Below are 26,347 nucleotides of genomic sequence, written 5' to 3' on the forward strand. Positions count from 1 at the left end.
GATACTACGTATCAGACGAACATCTCTAGTACTAACGTTTTGTTTGATTGGTTCTAATGATACATGACAGTTGGTTATTTTTTAATAATCGAATTTTACTTGGCAAAGGACTACCCGTTAGGCGGCCTGATGTACAGGAGCGGGATGTTCAAAAGATAAGGTCTTGTAACCGGGATCGGTATTATTCTACAGATTTTATTTCGACTTTGAAACAAGTAAGTACTTATTTCAAAGTCCCAGATAAACATAAAATCTGTAGAAAATAATACCGAACCCGGAAACAAGACCTAATGACCTCTTTTTTTTAAGTTAGGGCTTAGTTCGTAGGGTTACAAAGATGTGAGAGATTATTCATTAATTTTTTTTTTGGTGTATCTTTTAAATTAAATTTTAGCACTCGCGATACATTTTCGAAAGAAAATACATGCGAAAAGATTTGTATTACAAGGAAAAGTGAAGAAGATAAGCACAAATACACTTCACTCGATCAGACAAGTTGTCATCTTTGTCGGCCATCTTTGACAGGACACTGGTAAAGATGGCCGATAAAGATGGCTGTCGCCGCTAACCAATCACAGGCCAGCGCAATTGTCACACATCATTAAAAAATATCGACAACATTCGTTCTACGCAGATTACACGGCGTTAGGCCGTGAGCCAAACCAATCTGTCAAGCTCTCGTCTCGGTTTTGTCTCGGTTAGATAGAGAGTAGTAGGCTATAGGTATATTCCTTGCTGTTAGTTAAGTCAAAATTGTAAATGAACATAACAATACAACCATAAAGTTGAAGTTGAATATTTTAGAATACGCGTATCAATATGAATTAAAATTTGCTGTGCCTTGTGGTGTATCGGACACTTAAGTTTTTTGTTGAGTTGTATCTTGCCCAGAAGTGCTCGTGGAATTGCGTACATGCCGGCTAGAAAGTGCAGGCAAGCAGCTTACCGTGAAATAGAATCGCAGTTCCGTGCTATAACCACTAGATTTGTTAATAAAAAGGAACTAACATCACAAGCTAAGTACGACGTGTAACAAAGAAAAACTGATTTATAACTTTTATGCCTGGTGCATAGACACTTGCATTGAAAACTTACAAATTGTTTAAGACCAAAGAATATAACTCAAGACGAAAAAATATCGAATGGAGATCCTCCTGTGAATCAGTACGTATATTCTAAATTGTGTCATAAAACCCCTTTTCTTAATTTTATGTTTATTTATTTATTTTATTTTATTCATTTATCAAAATTTGAATTTGAATACAATTTAATGCTACATTTTAAATAGTTAACATCGGAAAAACCTAAAAGGGTTTGTCCCGACATTAATCCCACATACTATTATACTAGTACATCTTATACTAAAGACAAGTCTTCAGAGGGAATGTTGAGCCCGTTGGTCCCGGCTATTAGCCGAATAACACCTACACAATCCCCCACTGGAAAAGGGAGATTACATTTGTGTATGATGTAATGTTAGGTACGGTTTTAACATCATGTTTAAAAATGTCTAAACTTGAACTTTATTCTAGTGGCTCGCATATTATTGAAATCATTTACAACCGTATTCTGAAATGTTAACTCAAACTTTCCTCCACATAAGTCACATAATGGCAATTCTTGTAGCCACTATCAAGAAAATGACAGGTATAACTTAGGGTGGTATTAATAAACTAATCTCAGCTTCGAGACTGCCCTCAAGATCATGTCAATGTGACAGTTCTCATATAAAAACAGGGACTTGAGCATGATCTTGAGGGCAGTCTCAGCTGAAATTTGTTTATTAATACCACCCCTAAACAAAAATTAGGAGGTATGCAGGGATCGAGGCTAATGTTATACTTAATAAAAATAGACTCATAGTCAATTCGCTGAAAATTGTATAACATTTTACTTTTTTAATTTTTATGTGAGGTGTGGGTACTTACTTCATCTTGCGATGGATGTACCTCTGACTACCCTATGTTACGTAACATCATTCATGTACACAGTATATAGATATCAATTCTTCTTTTCTCAGCACCCAAGATGTGGTACGTAGTGGCATGCAGGGCATGCCTTGCCACTGAAGGCAAGTTCCAGAAGTTTACTCCTGCCTCCAGAAGAACTTTCATGACACTAACTGGATTAGAGGTATTTTTTTATTGCTATATCAATCAATCATCATTTATTTGGTATCATTGGTATCTGCAATTAATCTCTTTTTTGTTCTTTTTTTACTATTCACTGCCGGGTCTGCATGACAACCGCGCCGCGTGCGCGAATTATATCGAGCGCTTGGACCAATAAACGATACGAGTGCTATCTACATAGATATGGACATCAAATGGCTATTGGTCAAGGTGCTCAATATAATTCGCGCCACGCGCGGCGCGGTTGTCATGCAGACCCGGCGGATTTGTCTGCAGATCTTCATTCAGTAGGTAACATAGTTACACTTTCATTTGACTAGTAGGAAACTTACGCTGGGTTCCAAGTCACGAGGTTTCCACTTAGTTTGGAAGTCAGTGGACCATGCTTTGTACCATGTTCCAGTTAAAAATAAGCTCTATCTACCAAACATTGTTACTGTAACTGTTGACAATAAACTATTTATTTCATCATCATCATCACCAGCCCATTAACGTCTCCACTGCTGGGGCACGGGCCTTCCGGGTGGATAGGGAGATCGGGCCTTAAACCACCACGCGGGCCCAGTGCGGATTGGTGGTTATTAACGACTGCTAATGCAGCCGGGACCAACGGCTTAACGTGCCTTCCGAAGCACGGAGGAGCTCGAGATGAAAACGTTTTTTTTTTGTGGTCACCCATCCTATGACCGGCCTTTGCGAAAGTTGCTTAACTTCAACAACCGCAGACCGAGCGCGTTTACCACTGCGCCACCGAGCTCCTGCTTAAATAATAAATAAATATCAGTAGGGTTATGCTTGCAGTTCCTTGTCGTAGGCTTCATCTCGAGCTCGTTAATAACCACCAATCCTCACTGGGCCCGCGTGGTGGTTTAAGGCCCGATCTCCCTATCCATCCATAGGGAAGGCCCGTGCCCCAGCAGTGGGGACGTTATTGGGCTGGTGATGATTGCACCCGTTTCTCAGATACAAGATGGTGACGGTTTCCCGACTCATTTGTGCGGAGAATGCTACACGCAGATCAAGAAAGCAACGTTGTTCCGAAAACGCAGCAGGCGCGCGCACTTCGTCCTGAAAGAGATCATGGCAGTCAAGAAACAGGTGAAAAAAAGCAAATGGTGCCAATTTTAACAGACACAAACTTATCCTAATTTGACACCCGCATTCTAAGATGTTAACCTGTAACTCACCTGACCAATAGTGACTCTAGACTCGGCTAAGTGGGACTAAGATAGTCTTGGCTAAGTGCATGTACAGTCTCGGCTAAGTGGCTGTACAGTCTCAAACTAGGTCTCTCTTTGGTACTTATTGTAAGTGTAGGATGTTAACTGTAACTTTCCTCGACTCTTTCCTCAGCTGAGGCAAGCTCAAAGAAGACCTCGAGTCAAAATCGGTATTCCTTAGTTCGAGGCTACTCCAGTGAGGTTGAGTGGAGGTATGACGACATTATGTTCGTATAATTTTATTGGCGGTATGATATTTTCTACTCCAGTGAGTAAAGTCCTGAAGTCGAGGAGGTGAATGTCAACTTAAATTACCGAAATGCTCTGCTGAGGCCGAGTCGAGTAGGGAATGTTCGAGTTAACTTAGAATACGGATGTTAGTCAGAAGTGTAGTTACTTAGCGGGGACTGTAGTCACTTAGCGGTTACTGAACCACTTAGCCGAGACTAGAGAGACTATTGCTCAGATGAGTTTCGATTTAACATCTTAAAATACGGTAGGGTAGGGTTAAGAGTGAATATCTATCACTTCAACAACAGAAAATTTTCATTTATTTCCTGCCAATTTACAGATCACCCTGAAAGACATACAAACAGTAGACCGGAAGAAAACTAATCTGGTGTCCCCATACACATATTGGAAACCAGAAAATTCCATCGCTTACTCATTTACAATTAATGATCTAGATGTTACTGATAATGAAAATACACACACTAAGATTGAAGAAATCGTTAATATAAGTATGCCAATCGCAACCAATGACACCAGCCTTCATGCTGAGGATACTAGTATCACTAAACAAAGTGTTAACGCAATAGCTGCTGATATTTGGAAAGACTGGTCGCCGATAGATCTTAATAAGGATGTTAACAGAGATGATAATACAGCAAGGAATGTGACAACATACAAATACAAATTGAATTATATACAAGAAACAAATGACGAAGTTCACGAGGTCAAAATACAAAGAGATTCTGATGAGAAATTGGAAATAAACAGTGAACTTTTAAACACTAAAGGGAGTTTCATCAAGCACAAATTAGAGACTATCCATTCATCGTCCATCGTAGTCAATATCAAGCCGGAAAATTACAAAGAAATTGAAAGGTTAGAAGAAGAAGAGAGACAAAAACAGAAGGAGCTGGAAGCTCCAGATGATGACTTCCAAATGTATGATAATACCGAGGTTGGTGCCATTGACGTGGTTAAAGAGGAGATTGATTTAGAAGACGTCTTCAAAGGGTTGAAAGAGGAGGAAAGTGAGAGTGAAGAAGAACCGGATATACCTTGGCCAGAGGTAGATGTGAAAAAGGAACCAAAAAAATCTGCCCTAAACTGGAAGCCAGATTCTAAATGCATAAAGGTATATTTATTTGTGAATATGTAAAATAGTTTATACTAGCCTTTGCTCGCGGCTTCGCTCGCGTTAAATTCGTGGTAACATGGTTCCCCTTTCCTCATCATCATCAATTTAAGAGCCACGCTCTTGTCGGTGTAGCATTCATGCTACTTTTTAGGGAAAAATAGGGCAGTGGTTTTCCTCTTGCCTTCCGCCACGCAGTACTCTGTCTGACGCAAGTGAGATGGCGCCCAGAGTAGTCTATTACAAAGCCATACTAGGACTCCTGTCCTCCGCCCCTGAATAGTACTGACAGTCACTGCTGCCCTCTGTCAGGTTCTAGGTTGCAGTCCCTGTGACTTGCCCCTTCCGTCCTGCATTGCCGTACCTATGGTCTCCTTTCCTAGTGTACCAATTTTTAGCTTCCCACCTTAAAAACTGCGATAAGTCCCATATAAAATTTCATCCCCTCTTTGTTGGTTGGAGGCAGATTTCCATAAATAAATGATGTTTCTTTTTTGTTAGTCACAAATAGTTCAGGTTTAAGAAAATTTTATTCTCATAAGAATTTTACAATTCACTTACATGAGAAACTTAAAAATATTTTAATATAATATATGTTTGAGACAAGCGTACGAATTACAATATTTCTATTTTCTTCTATAAAAAATAAAACGAGGTAGGTAGTTGACGAATAAGTTGCATGAGGTGTTATTGTGCGAAGCGTTATAGGCACTAATTCAACGAGCAAAGCACACGGATCTAGTGCGAACTGGAAGTGCCGAGCGTATACCAATAGTTTGTATACCAATTTTGAGCTATGATGAATGCTCTATACAAACGTCCACCCACCATTTTAGGGAAGTGAGGGGTTAAGAGCCTCCGTGGTCTACTGGTTAGAGCGATAGGCCCACGATCGGTTCGGGTTCGATTCCGGATGGGGACTTTGGCGAAATCACTTTGTGAGACTGTCCTTTGTCTGCCTCCTAAAATACAGGTTGACCTAGTTTAGTAGGTAGGAAAAACCTTGTTAATAACGCTCAAAAAACTTATATAATTGTATAACATAAACTGCCTATATACGTCCCACTGCTGGGCACAGGCCTCCCCTCAATCAACCGGAGGGGGTATGGAGCATACTACACCACGCTGCTCCACTGCGGGTTGGTGGAGGTGTTTTTACGGCTAATAGCCGGGACCAACGGCTTAACGTGCCCTCCGAAGCACGGAATCATCTTACTTTTTCGGACAATCAGGTGATTCAAGCCTGAAAAGTCCTTACCAAACAAAGGACAGTCTCACAAAGTGATTTCGACAATGTCCCCATCGGGAATCGAACCCGGACCTCCAGATCGTGAGCCTAACGCTCTAACCACTAGACCACGGAGGCTGTTACTAGACCACGGAGGCTAGTTTAGGAGGTAGGAAAAACCTTGTTAATAACGCTCAAAAAACTTATCATATAATTGTATACTGCATAGTTTTGTAGAAGATGATGAATAAAAAAAAATATTTATTTATTTATTTGGTAAGGAGGCCTGTGCCCAGCAGTGGGACGAAAAAAAACGAGGTTGTTTCAATGAAGTGTCCGGGTGACGACATCGGTACTATAAGTTGAGATGCACTTTTTTTCCAGGCGGCCCATGCTTTAGGTCACTGTACACGAATAAGGTTAATGACCTCAGAAGAACAGGTGGAGGCTTTCCAGCGGATGATGCTTGAGGAGCCGATGAAGAGTGCTCGTTTTAAATGCATACTCTGCGTTACTATCAGTCCCGACATGGCTAGCTTGATGAGACATGTCCAATATCATAATAGGAAGGTGAGATTCTTTTTTTTTTCTCTTTATACAATACAATACAAATACACTTTATTACACCAAAATAAAAAGAAATAATTACAAAAAGTCTCTTAACTAAGTACATGGCAAATGGCGGCCTTATCGCTTAAAGCGATTTCTTCCAGACAACCATAAGGTGAGGAAAAAGGTAAAAAAAATAATAATTAAAGATTGCGGGTACAAACTATGCATACAACTTAACAACAAATACATGCAAATAAATATATAACATACTTACAAATATAATATATACCTAACCTATATACATAACCTAGCATATATACCTACTTATATAAATAGTACACACAAAATACCTAATAATAAGCAACTCAAGAGATTCAGACGATGACACTTCATTATAAAAACAGAACATTATAAAAAATAGAAAAAAAAAAGGATATGAGAGTAGTAGGGTAGAGTAAGGGTAGTTTATTTGGGTCATCAAACAGTATCACAATCAAAATGGTTAACTTATACTAATATACATGATAGTGGGTAATTGTGAAACCAACACCGATAACCACAACTAATATTAAAAAAAAAATATTTTAACGTGTCGTTGTGGAAGAGTCAAATCGACATAAGTGGACCAATGACAATAAAGCGTTGACATTCTTAGTGCAATCATTCATTTTGGAGGATGGTTCATCATCATCAGCCCATTAACGTCCCCACTGCTGGGGCACGGGCCTTCCCTATGGATGGATAGGGAGATCGGGCCTTAAACCATCACGCGGGCCCAGTGCGGATTGATGCTTATTAACGACTGCTAATGCAGCCGGGACCAACCGGTGCCTTCCGAAGCACGGAGGAGCTCGAGATGAAAACTTTTTTTTGTGGTCACCCATCCTATGACCGGCCTTTGCGAAAGTTGCTTAAATTCAACAATCGAAGACCGAGCGCGTTCACCGCTGCGCCACCGAGCTCCTCAGGAGGATGGTTAGTAATTGTTTTTTAAACTCACGGTTAGTCATAGATTTACCACCATAGATTGAACATGAGCGTTAAAAAAGTGGGACGCAAAGTTACTGTTAATATAGCGACGTTGACAGTACTCCCATGCTGCACTATCCCGCTATATTACTTAATATTCAATATCTCCTATACTTAAGGGTTGCCTGGAAGAGATTGCTACTTAGCAATAAGGCCGCCTATTGTACTAATTCTATTTCTCTTTTGTTTTGTATTTTGTTTTTTCCTGTTTGTGCAATAAAGTATTTGTTATGTTATGTTTTACCTCAGTGCGCGATTAGGCGCCGAACTGAACACTTATTTTTTGTTAGTCACAAATGAATGCTCCATACAAACTTGCACCCCCCATTTTAGGGAAGTGGGGGAGTTAACAGCCTCCGTGGTCTAGTGTCCCGATCTGGAGGTCCGGGTTTGTTTCCCGACGGGGACATTGTCGAAATCACTTTGTGAGACTGTCCTTTCAGCAGGAATCGGGGCCACTGTTTTGTTTATGGTGTAAATGAAATTTTCCATTATTATTTGTTTCAGATACAATCGGGCATCCCATGCCCAATTTGCAAGGATTACTTCAAGAATGAAGAATGGCTGAAGAAACACCAAGCTGAGAAGCACTGGTACGAATACACTTGCGGGAAATGTGATCAGAAACATTATACACTGTAAGTTCTTCGGCCGCCCGGGGCGAAAGACAATTTTGCCGCCCTTTTATTCAATATTTTTTCCGTAAGAACCTTGTACAGATTATTAGTAAACTACAAAAAAAAATCAGCCAAATCGGTCAAGCCGTTTTTATGTTATGTCGTGACAACGGAAAACGGGTTTCATTTTTATATAGATTATAGATTGTGAAATTTTGCCGCCCCCTAAAAAGTGCCGCCCCTGCCACCCCCACTACGCTACGCCGCTGAAGTTCTGCCTTATTTTTTTTGGTGTTAAGGTGTTATTTGACGGTATTTTTTTACCTTTGATGGGTTTGCTCTTGGCTCCAGACGCGCCCGAAGGCGTTGACGAGGCCTAAGATGGAGCTCGCCCAGAAGGTGCCTGTTCTCTCTGGCATTGACAGCACCCCGGGTTATATGCATTCGGAAATACGTTAACATGCCTTCCGAAGCACGGATCATCTTATTTTCGGACAATCAGGTGATCAGCATGTAATCTGGACCGACGATCTGGTGAAGGTCGCGGCAAGCCGCTGGATGCGGGCAGCGCAGGACCGATCGTCGTGGAGATGCTTGGGGGAGGCCTATGCCCAGCAGTGGGCGTCGTACGGCTGATAATGATGACTACGTGCTTACGTAGGTAGTAACCGGGACCAAAGGCTTAACGTGCGTTCCGAAGCACGGATCATCTTACTTTCGGACAATCAGGCGATCAACATGTGATGTCCTAACCAAACTAGGGATCACAAAGTTATTTTTATGGCATGTCCCCAACGGGATTCGAACCCGGGGCATCCGGATCGGGAGTTAACACGTTAACGTTAGGCCCATACGATATAGTGGAAAGTGTTCGTTTTATTAAAGCTCCGGTCACAAATCATACGCAAAGATCCCCGCGCCAAAAATAACAGAACGTCTACTGAATTGTACTAAACACTGTGAAGAAATAGGTAAATAATATGGATATATTTAGTTGTAAACGTCTGCATCTGTGCGTTTTTAATTAATTTGTTTAGGGAATCATTTAACTCTTGAACCGATAATGGTGCTAATTCCTGTAAATACCATCTAATTTTATTTTAAGTTATATCTGTCATTTTCTTATCCGCCGAAAAGGAAAGGGACGGGTAATCGACAAGCATAAAATTTATGGAACACACGTCAATTTTAAGGACAAATCTAAAACAACCGTCTAAAAATTTTACATCAGTCAATAACCCGACACAGGTAAGTAGACAGCACGTCAAACGGATTGCATACCAGCGACATACCTTTTTGATTCGCCAGGGTTATTCATTCATTTACTCATTCTTCCTAAAATTAAGAGCTGTGAATCATCCGTCCCTTTCCTTTTCGACGGATATGAAAATGACGGATATAACTTAAAATAAAATTAGGCGGTGTCTGCAGGAATCGGGGCCATTATGGATATATTTGGTTGTATAAAATAAATTAAATATAAGGAGCGGGAAAATAAAACTGCGTCGTTCTTGTTACTGTCTTTTGTTTTTTATTGTTTTTCTTTTGTTTTATGATAAAAAAGGTTACATCCCGTTTTCGCTAGATGGCGCTTGTATCTGACACACTGGTTGGTTCTTATACCATGCGCCAACCAAGCCACCAAGCGCTTCGCATCATCTTTCATAATGCGCACAGCCAAGGAATGGAATGGGCTGCCGGCGTCGGTGTTTCCTGTATCTTATAACCTGGGGTCCTTGAAATCACGGGTGAATAGGCATTTTCTGGGTAAGCTCGGTCCAACGTCGATCTCTTCTCCTCGTGGAAGAACGAAGTGAAGAGCAAACCCATCTTAATTAAAAAAAAAATGTACCAACCTAAACTGTTGACAATTGCAACATAAAAATACCTTTAAAAAAAAAAAGTTATAAAAAATATTAATTCTTTACTATTTGGCTTTTTGGCGGGAAACGGGAACGGTACAGTTGCTTTCTTCATTGAATAATCTAAATAATTAATACGAAGTGGTGTTTTGTGGATAATGATCGCATTAAGTTAGTCGGAAGACATTCGCAAATGTTATTATATCGGAGTATTCAATAAACAAAGTGTATCTACCTATTTTCGCTTCGTGCCAAGAAGCCGCTTCATAACTCGAAAGTTTATGCGGACTTTTGAGTTAATTCGTTTGGGGTTCGGAGTAGGAGTCTACTCCGAGGGTGGAGGCTTAGGTTTCATCATCATCACCTTTCATCATTTCATCAATCATCAAGAAAAAAAATACGTAAGACATGGCTGTATGGGCATAGTTCCCTTTGCCTTACCCTTCGGGGAAAACCAAAACAAAAAAATAAATAAATTTCGTATTCATCGATCTTCTCTTACTGTCGGACGTGTTTATAACCTTTGTAATTACCTACTAAAACTGAATTATATGCGAAGTGGCAAAACAATCAACGTTTCTTTAATACAGTCTGCGTGTGGTGAAATAATCCACACACATTTATACATAATATACTGGCCCCGATTCCTGCAGACACCGCCTAATTTTATTTTAAGTTATATCCGTCATTTTCATATGCGTCGAAAAGGAAAGGGACGGACGATTCACAGCTCTTAATTTTAGGAAGAATGAGTCAATGAATGAATAACCCGGGCGAATCAAAAGGTACGTCGCTGGTATGCAATCCGTTTGACGTGCTGTCTAATTAACTGTGTCGGGTTATTGACGAATGTAAAATTTTTAGACGGTTGGTTTAGATTTGTGCTTAAAATTGACGTGTGTTCCATAAATTTTATGCTTGTCGATTACCCGTCCCTTTCCTTTTCGGCGGATAAGAAAATGACAGATATATCTTAAAATAAAATTAGATGGTATTTACAGGAATTAGCACCACTATCGACGATACACGATGTTGTTTTTTTTTTCACCTAGATCAGACCTCGTAGCATGCCACGCGACCTGTCCTCGCTTCAATAATGGCCCGCGGAAGCCGAAGATCGACAATCAGTGGACTCTAAAAGCCCTCCCGCCGGAGCTGTACCCCGTCACGGTGCAGTCCAAGTCGCGCGCCAACACCCCGCATCGCTGCCACTTGTGCGGGGACTGTTTCCTTAACGCCGCTAACCTTGTCAAACATATGGGCAAACACGAGGTACATAATATGTATACAGGGTGTTAGTGACATCGTAACGAAAACTTTGAGGGGTGGTTCAGGCCATGATTCTGAGTTGATATCAAGTAGAAATTTCCGTCGCAAAAGTATGGATTGGAAAATAATTAAAAAGAAAAGAAAAATTTTCATGAATTTTTTGACGCGAAATTCCACTTGATATCAACTCAGAATCATGGTCTGAACCATCCCCCTCAGTATTCGTTACGATGTCACTAACACCCAGTATATTATAGTATATGGGTCGTTCTTCTTTTTTATCGACAATAAAAAGACATTTTCTCGATTTATCGGATTTAACATCTTTAAAATTATAACGGCAATAAATATTTTAAAACATCATATAAAGATGTGTCTGTAGAGGACTATTTAGTGGTTCTCTTTATCTTGGTAACATACTTTTCTTTGCAGGCGCATTCCAAAAAATATTGTGACAGAGTGGCCCTTTTCATCGGAGACAGCATTTCAATTTACCACTCTGTCACATAATTTTGTGAAAAACGATCAAGCTACGTTAATAACTAATTGAGGAACCGATTAGTATTTTGCTTGTATTTTGAGTATAATAATATAACTATATTTTTGGACAATCAAAACATGAAATAAAATTCTAAAACATAACTTATCAGAAGCAGAACGAAGGACAGATCATTGTCGATAAAAAAGAAGAACAACCCATATACATAAAACAGCCTATACTGGGTGTAAGTGACATCGTAACGAATACTAAGGGGGATGATTCAGACCATGATTCTGAGTTTATATTAAGTGCAACTTCCTGTCGGGAAAATTCATGAAAATTATTGTTTTTTTTTAATTAATTTCCATTCCATACTTTTGCAACGGAAAATTCCACTTGATATCGACTCAGAATCATGGCCTGAATCATCCCTCAAAGTTTTCGTTACGATGTTACTAACACCCTGTATACGTCCCACTTCTGGGCACAGGCCTCCCCTCAATCAACCGGAGTGGGTATGGAGCATACTCCACCACGCTGCTCATGCTCCAATGCGGGTTGGTGGAGGTGTTTTTACGGCTAACAGCCGGGACCAACGGCTTAACGTGCCTTCCGAAGCACGGAATCGTTTTACTTTTTCGGACAATCAGGTGTTTCAAGCCTGAAAGTCCTTACCAAATAAAGGACAGTCTCACAAAGTGATTTCGACAATGTCCCCATCGGGAATCGAACCAGGACCTCCAGGTTGTGAGCCTAACGCTCTAACCAATAGACCACGGAGGCTGTTGGAGGCGAGTGAATTTTATAAAAAGAAAAATCATTAATGTAGTGTTGTTGTAGATTTGCCGTAAAATTTGGCTTACTTATCTGGTTGTCATTGGCCCCGATTCCTGCAGACACCTCCTAATTTTACTTTAAGTTATATCTGTCATTTTCTTATCCCCCAAAAAGGAAAGGGACGGATGATTCACAGCTTTTAATTTTAGGAAAAATGAGTAAGTAAATGAATGAATAACCCGGGCGAATCAAAAAGGTATCTCGCTGGTATGCAAACCGTTGACGTGTGCTGTCAACTTAATTCTGTCGGGTTATTGGCCAATGCAAATTTTTTATGGGGTTGTTTTAGATTTGTGCTTAAAATTGACGTGTGTTCTATAAATTTTATGCCTGTTGATTACCCGTCCCATTCCTATTCGGCGGATAAGAAAAATGACAGATATAACTTAAAATATAATTATATGACGTCTGAAGGAATTAGCACCATTGACTACTTGGCCGGACAGATGGGGAGCGCTGATACAATAAATTAATAAGTGTGCATATCTTATTCCAGACACCAAATCGCAGCCATTACCAGTGCGATATCTGTAAGCTATATATGCGACAGAAGCAAGCTTTGGAGAGGCACATGGAACACTACCATCTCTACTCGTATATCTGCGACGTGTGCGGCGCTTGCCTTATTAACAGGTCAGCACTTATTTCGGACTGTACACTTAGGTTAGGACTTAGGAGTGTTGTCACTTAGCGGTACTGTAGTCACTTAGCGGGTACTGTAGTCACTTAGCGGGCACTGTAGTCACTTAGCGGGTGCTGTAGTCACTTAGCGGGTGCTGTGGTTACTTAGCGGGGATTGCAGCGCCACTTAGCCGAGACTGAATTATGAATTTTAATAAGGAAAAATGTAATAATAAGCTCGATATTTTGTCACGTTTTTCTATAAAGTCACAGTGCGCTTTTTACATAAAAATTCCATAATAATTTCGTGTTTCGACGTTTACTAAAAAGTTACAACTAGCCTGTAAGGTTCCCACCGCCTGGTCGCCGGTTTCTGCAGGTCCACTTAAGTGTGTAGGTGCTTCCAGTGGCGCGCCAGTGTGCTTTACCATGGTATAAGAAGACCAGGTATGATCAATCCTATGACAAGCCGCCATTGCTAGCCCATTGATGACGTAAGTGTTACATTCAATTGGTATCTCCAACATTCCAAGGACGTAAATTTTATTATTGAAAATTGAGTGAATTACTTACTTATGTATGTAATTACTATCACTTGCCAGTTTTCACACATAAAAATCATTAAAACTGTAATTAAATCTTTTACTAAAAGTTCAAAATTTCCTTGCACAGTAATAAAGAAATGGTACATAGCTTAAAATAAAATTAGGAGGTGTCTGCAGGAATCGAGGCCACTGCCTAAGAAAATTGAATAATAAGTCCACTTAGTTCATTATAAGTCACGCAGATGCGCATCGACGCTGTATTTTATTTGATTTGTTATGTTGTTACAGCCTCCGTGGTCTAGTGGAGCGTTAGGCTCACGATCTGGAGGTCCGGGTTCGATTCCCGATGGGGACAATGTCGAAATCACTTTGTGAGACTGTCCTTTGTTTGATAAGGACTTTTCATGCTTGAATCACCTGATTGTCCGAAAAAGTAAGATGATTCCGTGCTTCGGAAGGCACGTTAAGCCGTTGGTCCCGGCTATTAGCCGTAAAAACACCTCCACCAACCCGCAGTGGAGCAGCGTGGTGGAGTATGCTCCATACACCCTCCGGTTGATTGAGGGGAGGCCTGTGCCCAGCAGTGTGACGTATGTAGGCTGTTTATGTTATATGTATTGTTACAGGAAGCAGGCTATGGACCATATGGTCACACACCCCAAACCCGGGCTGTCATATCCATGTTCCTCCTGCAACAAGACATTCAGGTATGTTTATTTACAATACGTATATACAGGGTGTTAGTGACGTCGTAACGAAAACTTTGAGGGATGATTGAGACTATGATTCTGAGATGATATCAAGTGGAATTTTCCGTCGCAAAAGTATGGAACAGAAAATAATAAAAAGAAAAACAAAAATTTTCATGAATTTTCCGACTGAAAATTCCACTTGATATCAACTCAGAATCATGGTCTGAATCATCCCCCTCAGTATTCGTTACGATGTCACTAACACCCTGTATACAGGGTGTTTTAAGTTTAAGTTTACGCGGTTATTATCATAATTAAAACACATAATAACGGGTTCTTATTGCGTTTAAAATGGGGATATGAGACTCCCAGATATTTCGACACTGTTGCAAGTGCCACGATCACAAGATGACTGATGAAATTGGAGTGGAGTAGGTAGATCCATAATTTTGTACGGGCAGACATATCTGTCTACCCTCTTTCTTTGGGTAGACAGATATCAAATATCGGGAGTCTCATATCCCCATTTAAACGCGGTAAGAACCCGTTATTATGTGCTTTAATGAGGGTGTTAGTGTTCATATTTTTTAAACAATCAATTCTATTCTTTTGCATTGAAAAATTCCACTTAGTATTATCTCAGAATAATGAGATGAATCATCCCTTTAAGTACTCGTTACGATGTCACTAACACCCAGTACAAGTACGGTCACGAGAAATAATATGTATACACTTTGATACCATGTCACATTAACTTTTTTGACAAATTGAAATGTAAGTCTCACTAAATGTCAAATATGTTAGTGCGACAGAGTCCTAAAGTGGGTACATTATATTGCTTATGACTGTACATACATACAAGTAGCCATACAAGTAAACAGGGTGTTAGTGACATCGTAACGAAAACTTTGATTAATGATTCAGACAATAATTCTGAGTTGGTATCAAGTGGAATTTTCCGTCGCAAAGTATGGAACTGAAAATAAAAAAAAACCCAGAATTGCTGGTATCAACTCAGAATTATGGTTTGAATCATCCCCCTCAGTATTCGTTACAACGTCACTAACACCCATATGTACTTGTACTGGGTGTAAGTGATATCGTAACGAATACTTTAAAAAAAAAACTAAAACTAAAAACGGGTATACCTACGGGTACGGGTATACATACATACATACATAAACTCACGCCCGTAATCCCTAATGGGGTGGGCAGAGCCACAAGTAATCAAAGACAACTTGCAGCCACTGTTGATACGATGTCGTAAGCTGGATATGATGAACCTTATGGTGACAAGTGATCAGCCTATCGCCCATAACATTAGTCCATCATGTCGGAGGACACAATCCCTCTGTCGGTTTTTACGACATGCCCGGGAAGACAAGCAGCTGAACGTTTTCTATGTTTTTTATTTGCTCCCAGAACAGCATAGAAGCACGGGAACGGGTATAACTTAAAATTAGAAGGTATCTGCCGGAATCGGGGCCATTAAATAATTATAATTCTATAATTGTGCTGTCTTGTGACACCCTGTATACAGGGTGTTAGTGACATCGTAACGAATACTCAGGGGTATGATTCAGACCATGATTCTGAGTTAATAGCAGGTGGAATTTTTCGTCGCAAAATTTATAATTTTTTTTTAATTTTTTAAAATTATTTTCAATTCTATACTTTTGCGATGGAAAATTCCACTTGATATTAACTCAGAATAATCAGCTGAATCATCCCTCTCAGTATTCGTTACGATGTCACTTACACCCCGCACAAGTACATACGGTAGCCATACAATATAGGTATCTTAGGTGTTATTGACACCGTAACGAATAGAGAGGGGGATGGATCAGACCATGATTCTGAGTTGATATCAAGTGGAATTTTCAGTCTGAATATTCATGAAAATTTTTGTGTTTTTTTTTTTAATTATTTTCAGTTCCACACTTTTGCGATGGAAAATTCCACTTGATATCATCTCAGAATCATGGCCTCAATCACCCCTCAAAGTTTTTGTTACGATGTCACTAACACCCTGTATGTATATTTACAGCACAGCAGCGAAGGTGCACTATCACGAGCAAACTATGCATTCGGTAGATTGCAACTTGTGCGGACAGAACCTCGGCTCGTCGGAGCTCTATTATAAACATCAACTCACCAACCATGGCTACGTCGTGAGTATTACCATAGAATAAGGAATTAGGAATTGGTTAGATGATTCCGTGTTTCATAGGGCACGTCAAGCCGTTGGTCCCGGCTATTAGCCGTGAAAACACCTCGCATTGGAGCAGCGTGGTGGAGTATGCTCCATACCCCCTCCGGTTATTGACTAGGTAACATAGTTACACTTTGAATCGTCAATCTTTACATAACGAACATCTCATCCGCCTAAAACTACTGCAGCTTCACAACCTGTATAGCCGGGGAAAAGAAGCTGCAAGAAAAACCTCGGCACATGGTTTTTTTTTATATATATATATATATGTAAAGAGATTAAATCTCTTTAAATAATCTCCTTGAAATTGGAGCTGGCTGTAACGCAATAATTGTTTTTGTGACGTATGTTGCTTAGTTACAGAACTACAACTGCTGTTTTTTGAGTGTCATTTCTCTCTCCGAATAAAATATTGTTTTTACGTTGCACAAACGCCTTTTCATCTGCCACATATTGTTTTTTTTTTTCAAGTGTCAATGCTGACATCTGACACTTGATTAGTTTACGTTACATAGACTAATTTGTATTTTATATAATATTTCTAACTGGCTTAAAAATAAGCATAAATGTCGTATCTTTGATTACAGGTATGTTCTTAGTTAGCATGTTTAATTATTAAGTGTATTTTGTTATGATAACATTATAGTAAAGAAATAAAATTCTTGGATTACAGAGCAACACATAATCTTATTATATTAGCCAAAATCCATATAAATAATAATAATAATAATAAAACACTTTATTGCACACAAATTCACAAAACAAAAAAAAAAACAAATAAATCAAAATATATTATATATTAAATATATTATTATTTTATTTATTTATTTTATTTATATATTATTATTTTTTTAAATATAAGATTTAAATATATAAAAAAAAAATTCCAACAGATACTCAACACGGAAGCAGAAATGAACGACCCGCAATACTACTGCTCGCATTGTAACATGTACTTTATGAGTGAGAAGATTTTGTTCAAGCATCTCGCCAGGTCGGGCCACGAGGAAGCTAAGAGTTACGAGTGAGTAACAATCTAACAACACAACACGTGACTTAATTGTTTGCAATTTATTATTTCTTTGCAAGTTACCTACCCTTTATAAGTTAAGTTGAACAACTGATTGCTAACTGATGTTTAGATTATATTTTGCGTTGAGACAAACCCATGTCGGGTTTAACAATGCTTCTTAGCGTTTAAGGTATTATGTTCATGAATTTCTTTGCAATAAAAAAAAAACATACATACAGGGTATGGACTTTTCAGGCTTGAATCACCTGATTGTCCGAAAAAGTAAGATGATTCCGTGCTTCGAAAGGCACATTAAGCCGTTGGTCCCGGCTATTAGCCGTAAAAACACCTCCACCAACTAGCAGTGGAGCAGCGTGGTGGAGTATGCTCCATACCTTCTCCGGTTGATTGAGGGGAGGCCTGTGCCCAGCAGTGGGACGTATATAGGCAGTTTATGTTACCACGTTTTTCTATGACGTCACAGTGTGCTTTTTTTGATACAAATTCCATAGTAATTTCGTGTTTTGACGTTTAGTAAAAAGTAACTGCTTTGACTAGCTGGAAACGCCTAAAAAGCCTATTTTGGTCAAATTTTTGCCTACCTCATAGTAAAAAGTAATTAAAAAATCAGAAACTACAGCCACTGTTGTTACGAAGTTCTATGATTGAAATGATGAACAAGTTCAGTTAGTGGTTTAGTGCTCCATGGAGGAAATGAGGATAGAAAACTTTCTTTTTCTCCAACCAGGGGGGTTAAAATGGCCACATCGAAGCAATTCGTCTAAGAAAGCAATATTGCAATTTGACATTTGCGCATATAAAAGTAAGTGCGCAATGCAAACAAATCCATGTGTCGCTATTGAGTGTTCTTAAATTTTGACAGTTCCCCATACTATTTGAGTAAACAAACATTTCCTTTTCGGCGGATAAGAAAATTACAGGTATAACTTAAAATAAAATTAGGCGGTGTCTGCAGGAATCGGGGCCATTATTCACGTAAATGCTTTTATTCTAACACGCTGTGTCATTAACACTGTATATTCGTTTTATTTTTTCAGATTGGGCTGTATAGCCTGCAAGGAGTTGTTTGACAACGAAGAGGACTTCACACGTCACCGGCTGTGCTGCAGAACTAACGTGTTCCCCAAAGATTGCGTCTATGTAAGTATTATAATATACATACGTATACTCACGCCCGTAAACCCTAATGGGGTGGGCAGAGCCTGCTAGGGAGTGGAACCACCACCGTGCGACAGCATCATTATTACCTACACACACACACACACACACACGCACGCATTTTTGACAAATTGAACTGTAAGTCATCACGTCATGACCAATATTATGTACCCACTTGAGAACCCTGTCGCACTATCATATATGACATTTAATGTCACTTAGGTTTAATTTGTTAACAAAGTAAATGTGACATGGTTTCAAAGTGTTTTTTTTTTTTTGTTTTGGTTTTCCCCGAAGGGTAAGGCAAAGGGAACTATGCCCATACAGCCATGTCTGACGTATTTTTTTTCTTGATGATTAATGAAATGATGAAAGGTGATGATGATGAAACCTAAGCCCCCACCCTCGGAGTAGACTCCTACTCCGAACCCCAAACGAATTAACTCAAAAGTCCGCATAAACTTTTGAGTTATGAAGCGGCTTCCCGGCACGAAGCGAAAATAGGCAGATACACTTTGTTTATTGAATACTCCAATATAATAACACTCGTGAATGTCTTCCGACTAACTTAATGCGATCATTAACCACAAAACACCACTTCGTATTAATTATTTAGATTACTCAATGAAGAAAGCAACTGTCCCGTTCCCGTTTCCCGCCGAAAAGCCGTTTCAAAGTGTATACATATTAGTACTCGTGACCGTAGTAGTCTGATGATTTTGACAGTCGTACAGCTCCATCTGTAGTTTATTTTAGGGAATGTCGTCTCGAATGACGCTCTTTTTTTTTTTCAGTGCGACGCAGTGTTGAAGGACGTCATGGAGTACAAGAAGCATTATTTCAAGGTCCACCCAGACTTCCCGTACCAACACATCACTGCGCGGCGCTTGTGTGAAATTTGCGGGAAAGCTGTAAGTACTGAACAGCCTCCGTGGTCTAGTGGTTAGAGCGTTATAGTTACATCAGTAAGTAGTAACCGGGACCAACAGCTTTTTTTTTTTTTTTTTTCAACGTTGGGAAATGCGTTACGCATACCACGCGGCGGGGGCGACGTGGTTATGTGGGACTCCCCGGGTGTCGCCACCCGGTATACCCACTAAAACCCAAAAGAACACAAACTAACTAACTAACTAAAGGTTGCCTGGAAGAGATTGCTACTTAGCAATAAGGCCGCCTATTGTACTAATTCTATTTCTCTTTTGTTTTGTATTTTGTTTTTTCCTGTTTGTGCAATAAAGTATTTGTTATGTTATGTTAAAACCCAACGGTGTTCCTCCTTGCCGCCGTGTGGCGGGGATACGGGAACGCAATTGCACACAACCGCGTCCCCGCCGGCGGATGCCCTTTGGGGCCCAGCGCCCATGGGAGCGCGTCAAGCGCCTCCCCCTCCGCCGAGGGCTGCCCGGAACACTTGGGGAGCCCTACAGCACGGGGACCAACGGCTGACCTCTGCCATCTCTATGTCACTCTATGTACCTCTGACTACCCCTTTGGGATACAGTCACGAGCTTATGTTATGTATGTTTTATTTCAGTATAAAACTAAATTTATTTACTTGTTATGTAAGTACACAGCCTCCGTGGTCTATTGGTTAAAGCGTCAGGCTCACGATCTGGAGGACCGGGTTCGATTTCCGATGGGGACATTGTCGAAATCACTTTGTGAGACTGTCCTTTGTTTGGTAAGGACTTTTCAGGCTTGAATCACCGGATTGTCCGAAAAAGTAAGATGATTCCGTGCTTCGGAGGGCACGTTAAGCCGTTGGTCCCGGCTATTAGCCGTAAAAACACCTTCACCAACCCGCATTGGAGCAGCGTGGTGGAGTATGCTCCATACCCCCTCCGGTTGATTGAGGGGAGGCCTGTGCCCAGCAGTGGGACGTATATAGGCAGTTTATGTTTATGTTATGTCTGTAAGTACTGTAGCAGAGTACAAACTCTGCACATACTGGCCTTTCTGACCATCAATCATTTTAAATTACGAGATTCTCATTCTATTCCGCTTTTTTTTTTGACGTGACTTATTGTAGATTTGCCGCAGATGGCATTAACTACTTGGCCGGACAAATGGGGAGCGCTGAAGGCTCTCACCCGGTACAACGTTTAAGACAACAGGCCTGAGGGTGCCCAGTTGGGCGCGAACCTCGGCTCAGGGCGTCGTCTGAGAGGGAAAATATATGAAAGAATTAATCGACCTTAGTGGGTCGATAGCGATAAGCGTGGAATGAGGGAAATCGCCGACCACGCCGGCGGGGTCGGTATCGGGGTCCATTCCATTCCGCATTTCCTTTCATTTTACACTGACTCATTGCATCCCCGACCTTCATAAGAACAACATAAATCTTTGCACCCGTAAATAGACTCGTAATTTTAAATTTAGTATTGTGTGTATTTTATTATTTTATTTATTCTGTCTTATTATATATTAGTGTATATTATTGTACTTATGGAGCTCGGTGGCGCAGCGGTAAACGCGCTCGCTCTGCGATTGTTGAAGTTAAGCAACTTTCGCAAAGGCCGGTCATAGGATGGGTGACCACAAAAAAAAAGGTTTCATGTCGAGCTCCTCCGTGCTTCGGAAGGCACGTTAAGCCGTTGGTCCCGGCTGCATTAGCAGTCGTTAATAACCATCAATCCGCACTGGGCCCGGATGATGGTTTAAGGCCCGATCTCCCTATCCATCCATAGGCAAGGCCCGTGCCCCAGCAGTGGGGACGTTAATGGGCTAATGATTGTACTTATTTATTGGATTAAGACGTTATATAAAAGAAAGATTAATTGTTTCGATGTGGCGATTTCAATAACTTTGATTACTTTTTTCTTTCCAATCAGGTGTATTTGAATAACACAACTCAGCACATGCGGACCCATGACTCCAATGAGCTGGCGCTGAAGTGCAAGTTCTGCCCTGTGACCTCCACGTCGGCTTTGCAGCACGTATCACACGTCCTCTGCAATCACACGCTCAAACCCTACTGCTGTCTGATCTGCGGCATGAGGTTCACCAACCGCTGTGACTGCCGTGACCATATCCTTAAGGTGAGCCCGCTTCATACTTGCAGGATACCTACTACCACACCCCGGTCGCATTTAACTTTTTTTTTTGTAGTGACTCGAAATGAAATGAAATTTATTCTGTGCATGGTATTTAGGTTACAAACAGCTGTTATTTTTCATTGAGTATCACCAAATACTGCCTTTTCAGGCATACACACAGATTATTTAAAACAATAACAAATAATAATATCAATTTTACAAATAATCATTGATGTTTCTATCTACTCCTTTTCTTCCATAGTATATATACTAGTTTTAAGTATTGATATTTATATCATCATCATCAATTTAAGAGCCACGCTCTTGTCGGTGTAGCATTTTCCATTCCAGTCTATCAAAGGCCAATTCCTTGACTTCCCTATAAGACACGACGTTAACCTTTTCTTTAATCTGTTCCATGTAAGCTCTTCTTGGTCTTCCCCTTCCTCTCTTTCCTTCTAGCTTTCCTTCTATGATGTTTTTAATGAATTCGTCGTGTCTTATTAGGTGTCCAATCATCTTGCCTCTTCTGTCCTCAATAATTCTCAGTATTTGTCTCTTTTCCCTTACTCTTACTAGCACTTATGGGCAATGTTATGGGCGATAGGCTGATCCCTTATCACCATAAGGTTCATCATATCCATCTTAGGACTTTGTATCAACAGTGGCTGCAAGTTGTCTTTGATTACTTGTGGCTCTGCCCACCCCATTTGGGATTACGGGCGTGAGTTTATGTATGTATGTATGTTACTAGCACTTCCTCATTTGTAACCCTTTCTGTCCAACTTATTCTTTCCATCCTCCTCCAACACCACATTTCAAAGGCCATAAGGGATATTTATATATTATGACAATTACATAAACTGCCTATATACGTCCCACTGCTGGGCACAGGCCTCCCCTCAATCAACCGGAGGGGGTATGGAGCATACTCCACCACGCTGCTCCACTGCGGGTTATTATGACAATTATGTGTGTATTATTATTATGTAGTTTATACACTCGTAAGCGTATTTATCTTTGTATTTGTTTTTATACGTACAAGTATTCCCATGCTGCACTATCCCGCTATATTACATAGTATTAAAAATATCTCCTATAATCAAAGGTTGCCTGGAAGAGATTGCTTAGCTATAAGGTCGCCTACTGTACTCATTCTATTTCTCTTTTGTTTTTTACTGTTTGCGCAATAAAGTTTTATTTTTTTAATAAATAAATAGTAAAAACAACAACAACAGTGGCTTCGTATCAACAGTGGCTGCAAGTTGTCTTTGATTACTTGTGGCTCTGCCCACCCCATTTGGGATTACGGGCGTGAGTTTATGTATGTATGTATGTAATAAATAAATATATGTTGTTACAGTCGCACGCGCCGGTCCGGCCGTACAAGTGTGAGGCGTGCAGTCGCGAGTTCGCCCACCTCGACTACCTCCACGACCACTGCCTCAAGCTGCACCGTATAAACCTGAAGAAGACGAACAAGTCACTCTTCCTCAGACGGAAGAATCCCGGTAAGGACCTCACCGACATAGATCAAAATCACTTAATCTTTTAAGGGGCAATAGAGCCATGTCAGGGGCCTCTGGCGGCTCAATAATAACCCTGACACCAGGGTTGATGAGGTTGGTAATCCACCTCATAACCCACACGACAAGAAGGAGCAATGTATACGTTTTTACAATAAGATTCCCATTGACATTCAGAATTTGCCGTTAAACGGAAACTTTACAAAAAAGGTTATTATGAAGTTAGTGATTATTTAGAAAATGAGAATGCATGGGATTAACTGTCTGAGAACTGATATTAGGCAGCTTAATTACTCATAGAAGAAGATTAAATTGAGTATTTACTCAAACACAACTTTAATGACATTTATTTAAATCTGTACAACAATTAATTTCATAATAGGACCTTTGTATTGACACTTTTATATTTTAAATTTTATAAATTTTGCATAACAACAGCCTCCGTGGTCGTAACCTAACCACTAGTGGTTAGAGCGTTAGGCTCACGATCTGGAGGTCCGGGTTCGATTCCCGATGGGGACATTGTCGAAATCACTTTGTGAGACTGTCCTTTGTTTGGTAAGGACTTTTCAGGCTTGAATCACCTGATTGTCCGAAAAAGTAAGATGATTCCGTGCTTCGGAGGGCACGTTAAGCCGTTGGTCCCGGCTATTAGCCGTAAAAAACACCTCCACCAACCCGCAGTGGAGCAGCGTGGTGGAGTATGCTCCATACACCCTCCGGTTGATTGAGGGGAGGCCTGTGCCCAGCAGTGGGACGTATATAGGCAGTTTATGTATGTTGCATGATTTATGTAATTTAAATGCACGGTAAACTATATTTTTTGTAACATCTGTCACACTGCATTTATGGCAAATAAAGAATCTAGATAATCCACTTGATATTATTTGTTAGTCCTTTATTAAATTATTTTCAGTTTCATACATTTGCGACAGAAAATTCCACTTGATATCTGAATCATCCCCAGTATTCCATACGTATATATATTAGTGACATCGTAACGTAACCTTTAAGAGATGATTCAGACCATGATTCTGAGTTGATATCAAGCGGAATTTTTAATTGAAAAAGTATGGAACTGAAAATAATTTTAAAAAATCTCATGAATTTTGCGATTGCGATTAATATTCCGCCTCTCAACTACTCATCATCACCCTAGCATTATCCCGTTTTTCACAGGGTCCGCTTACCTAACCAGAAGATTTGACAAGTCCGTTTTCACAAAAGCGACTGCCTGACCTTCCAACCCGCGAAGGGAAAACCAGCCAATACAAGTTAGGTCACATACCTCCGAAACGCATTTCTCGGGTGTGTGGGTTTCCTTTTGATATTTTCCTTCACCGCTGAGCACTTACTTGATAATCATGTATGATCCAATCATGGGTTTTCGAACCGGCGACCTCAGAGTAAGAATCGAGCGTTCTTCCGACTAGGCTTACCATATTTGTTTTGTTCAAGGTTCAATGTTAGTCTTCCCGGACATGCAAATCGACGGCAGTCTCCTAGACGTAGAGCTGTTGGAGAAAATCAAAATAGAATCATGCGATTATATGGAGCAGAATCGTAAAGTCATACACTATAGCGACTGCTTCTTTTTTGACCCTACTGTTGACCCTTCCGTACCCACAAGACAACCCAATCCAAGATACCGACTGGAACAAGACAGGTTGAGTTTCAAAACAGAGAAAGCTGCGAAAAAGGAGAAATTAAAGAAGGTTAAAGTGTCACAGGAAAAGAAGAAAAAAGGAAAGAAAAAGAGAGAACCAGGAGTTATCAAAGAAGAAAATATTAGTATGGGATTAGTAATTACAGAAAGCGACGACGGAAGAGAAGAGACGTCAGAAGGTCTCCCGACGGTAGAAGAAGTGATAGACAATATGGAAGCTAACGAGGAAGCCATGCGAGTGGACGAGACAGAAGATGTTGTGGGTGAGCTGGTGGAAAGAGATGGAGGATATTACGCGTTGGTCAATGGAGAATTGTTTAAGATAGACGCACCTCAAGAATAAGTCAGTTTTAATAAAAAAAAATAATACGGTACTTCCACCTATTTCTACCAAAGTATTTCTCCCAGGGGAAATAGATTTCCATTCATTTCTACTGCATTATCAGGTAGGTTAAAATGGCCACATCGAAGCAATTCATCTAAGAAAGTATGTGCGCAATGCAAACCAATGTCAAATAGCAATATTGCTCTCTTAGATGAATTGCTTCGATGTGGTAATTTTAACCACCCAGGTATGCTCAAAACTGACAGCTAGCATTTCAAGGTTAGCCCAGCTGACGTCATCCGACCCTGTGTTGCCATTTCGTAAAAAATAAATTACCCACGACCAATGTTTTTAATTTCCTTTGCAAGGAAATTTTGTACTTTTAGTAAAAGATTTACGTACAGTTTTGATGATTTTTTATATAAGTGACAAATAATAGTAAGTAATTAAATACATTAGTCAGTAATTCACTTAATTTTCAACAATAAAATTTACGTCCTTGGAATGTTGGAGATACCAATTGAATGGAACGCTTACGTCATCAATGGGCTAGCAATGGCGGCTTGTCATAGGATTGAGCATACCTGGTCTTATACCATGAGGTGAGGACCTTGTGGCGATGTCAGTGATCAGATCAGTGCAGTAAAGAGGGAATGTTCGCGTTGTAAAAAACGTTTTAACAATTAGGACACTGGCTGCTTTTCTTTTTCAAATTGTTCTTTATTGTACTCTGGGTATTATCTGCCTTTTACATAAGTTTTACGCCTTTTTTACTGGCGGGTACATTCCCAAAGTGGGAACATTGGTCGTAATGCTTCCACCCCAAGAGTAGCGGGTGCATGTCCCGAGTCAGATTTTTTTTAACTTTCTCTTAAGTGAGTTTCCCTAAGCAGGGATGAGTGTTATAAAAACAAATGCTTATAAATATATAATTTGGTATGTAA

General features: G+C 40.1%; 1 protein-coding gene across 1 annotated transcript; it reads left to right on the top strand.

Annotated features, from left to right (window-relative positions):
* Positions 1-657: 657 nt before the first annotated feature.
* On the top strand, positions 658-26,347 carry LOC126379373 (uncharacterized). Its single transcript, XM_050028104.1, has 16 exons — positions 658-1,164; positions 2,021-2,133; positions 3,096-3,230; positions 3,924-4,715; positions 6,328-6,513; positions 8,032-8,162; positions 11,056-11,275; positions 13,087-13,223; positions 14,383-14,463; positions 16,496-16,619; positions 17,554-17,684; positions 18,731-18,833; positions 19,646-19,762; positions 21,683-21,889; positions 23,250-23,397; positions 24,871-26,347. Exons 2-16 carry the CDS (start codon positions 2,029-2,031, stop codon positions 25,419-25,421), a joined length of 3,168 nt encoding a protein of 1,055 aa, XP_049884061.1. The 5' UTR covers positions 658-1,164; positions 2,021-2,028; the 3' UTR covers positions 25,422-26,347.

Source organism: Pectinophora gossypiella, chromosome 29, assembly GCF_024362695.1.
Source record: "Pectinophora gossypiella chromosome 29, ilPecGoss1.1, whole genome shotgun sequence".
NCBI classification, from domain to species: Eukaryota; Metazoa; Arthropoda; class Insecta; order Lepidoptera; family Gelechiidae; genus Pectinophora; species Pectinophora gossypiella.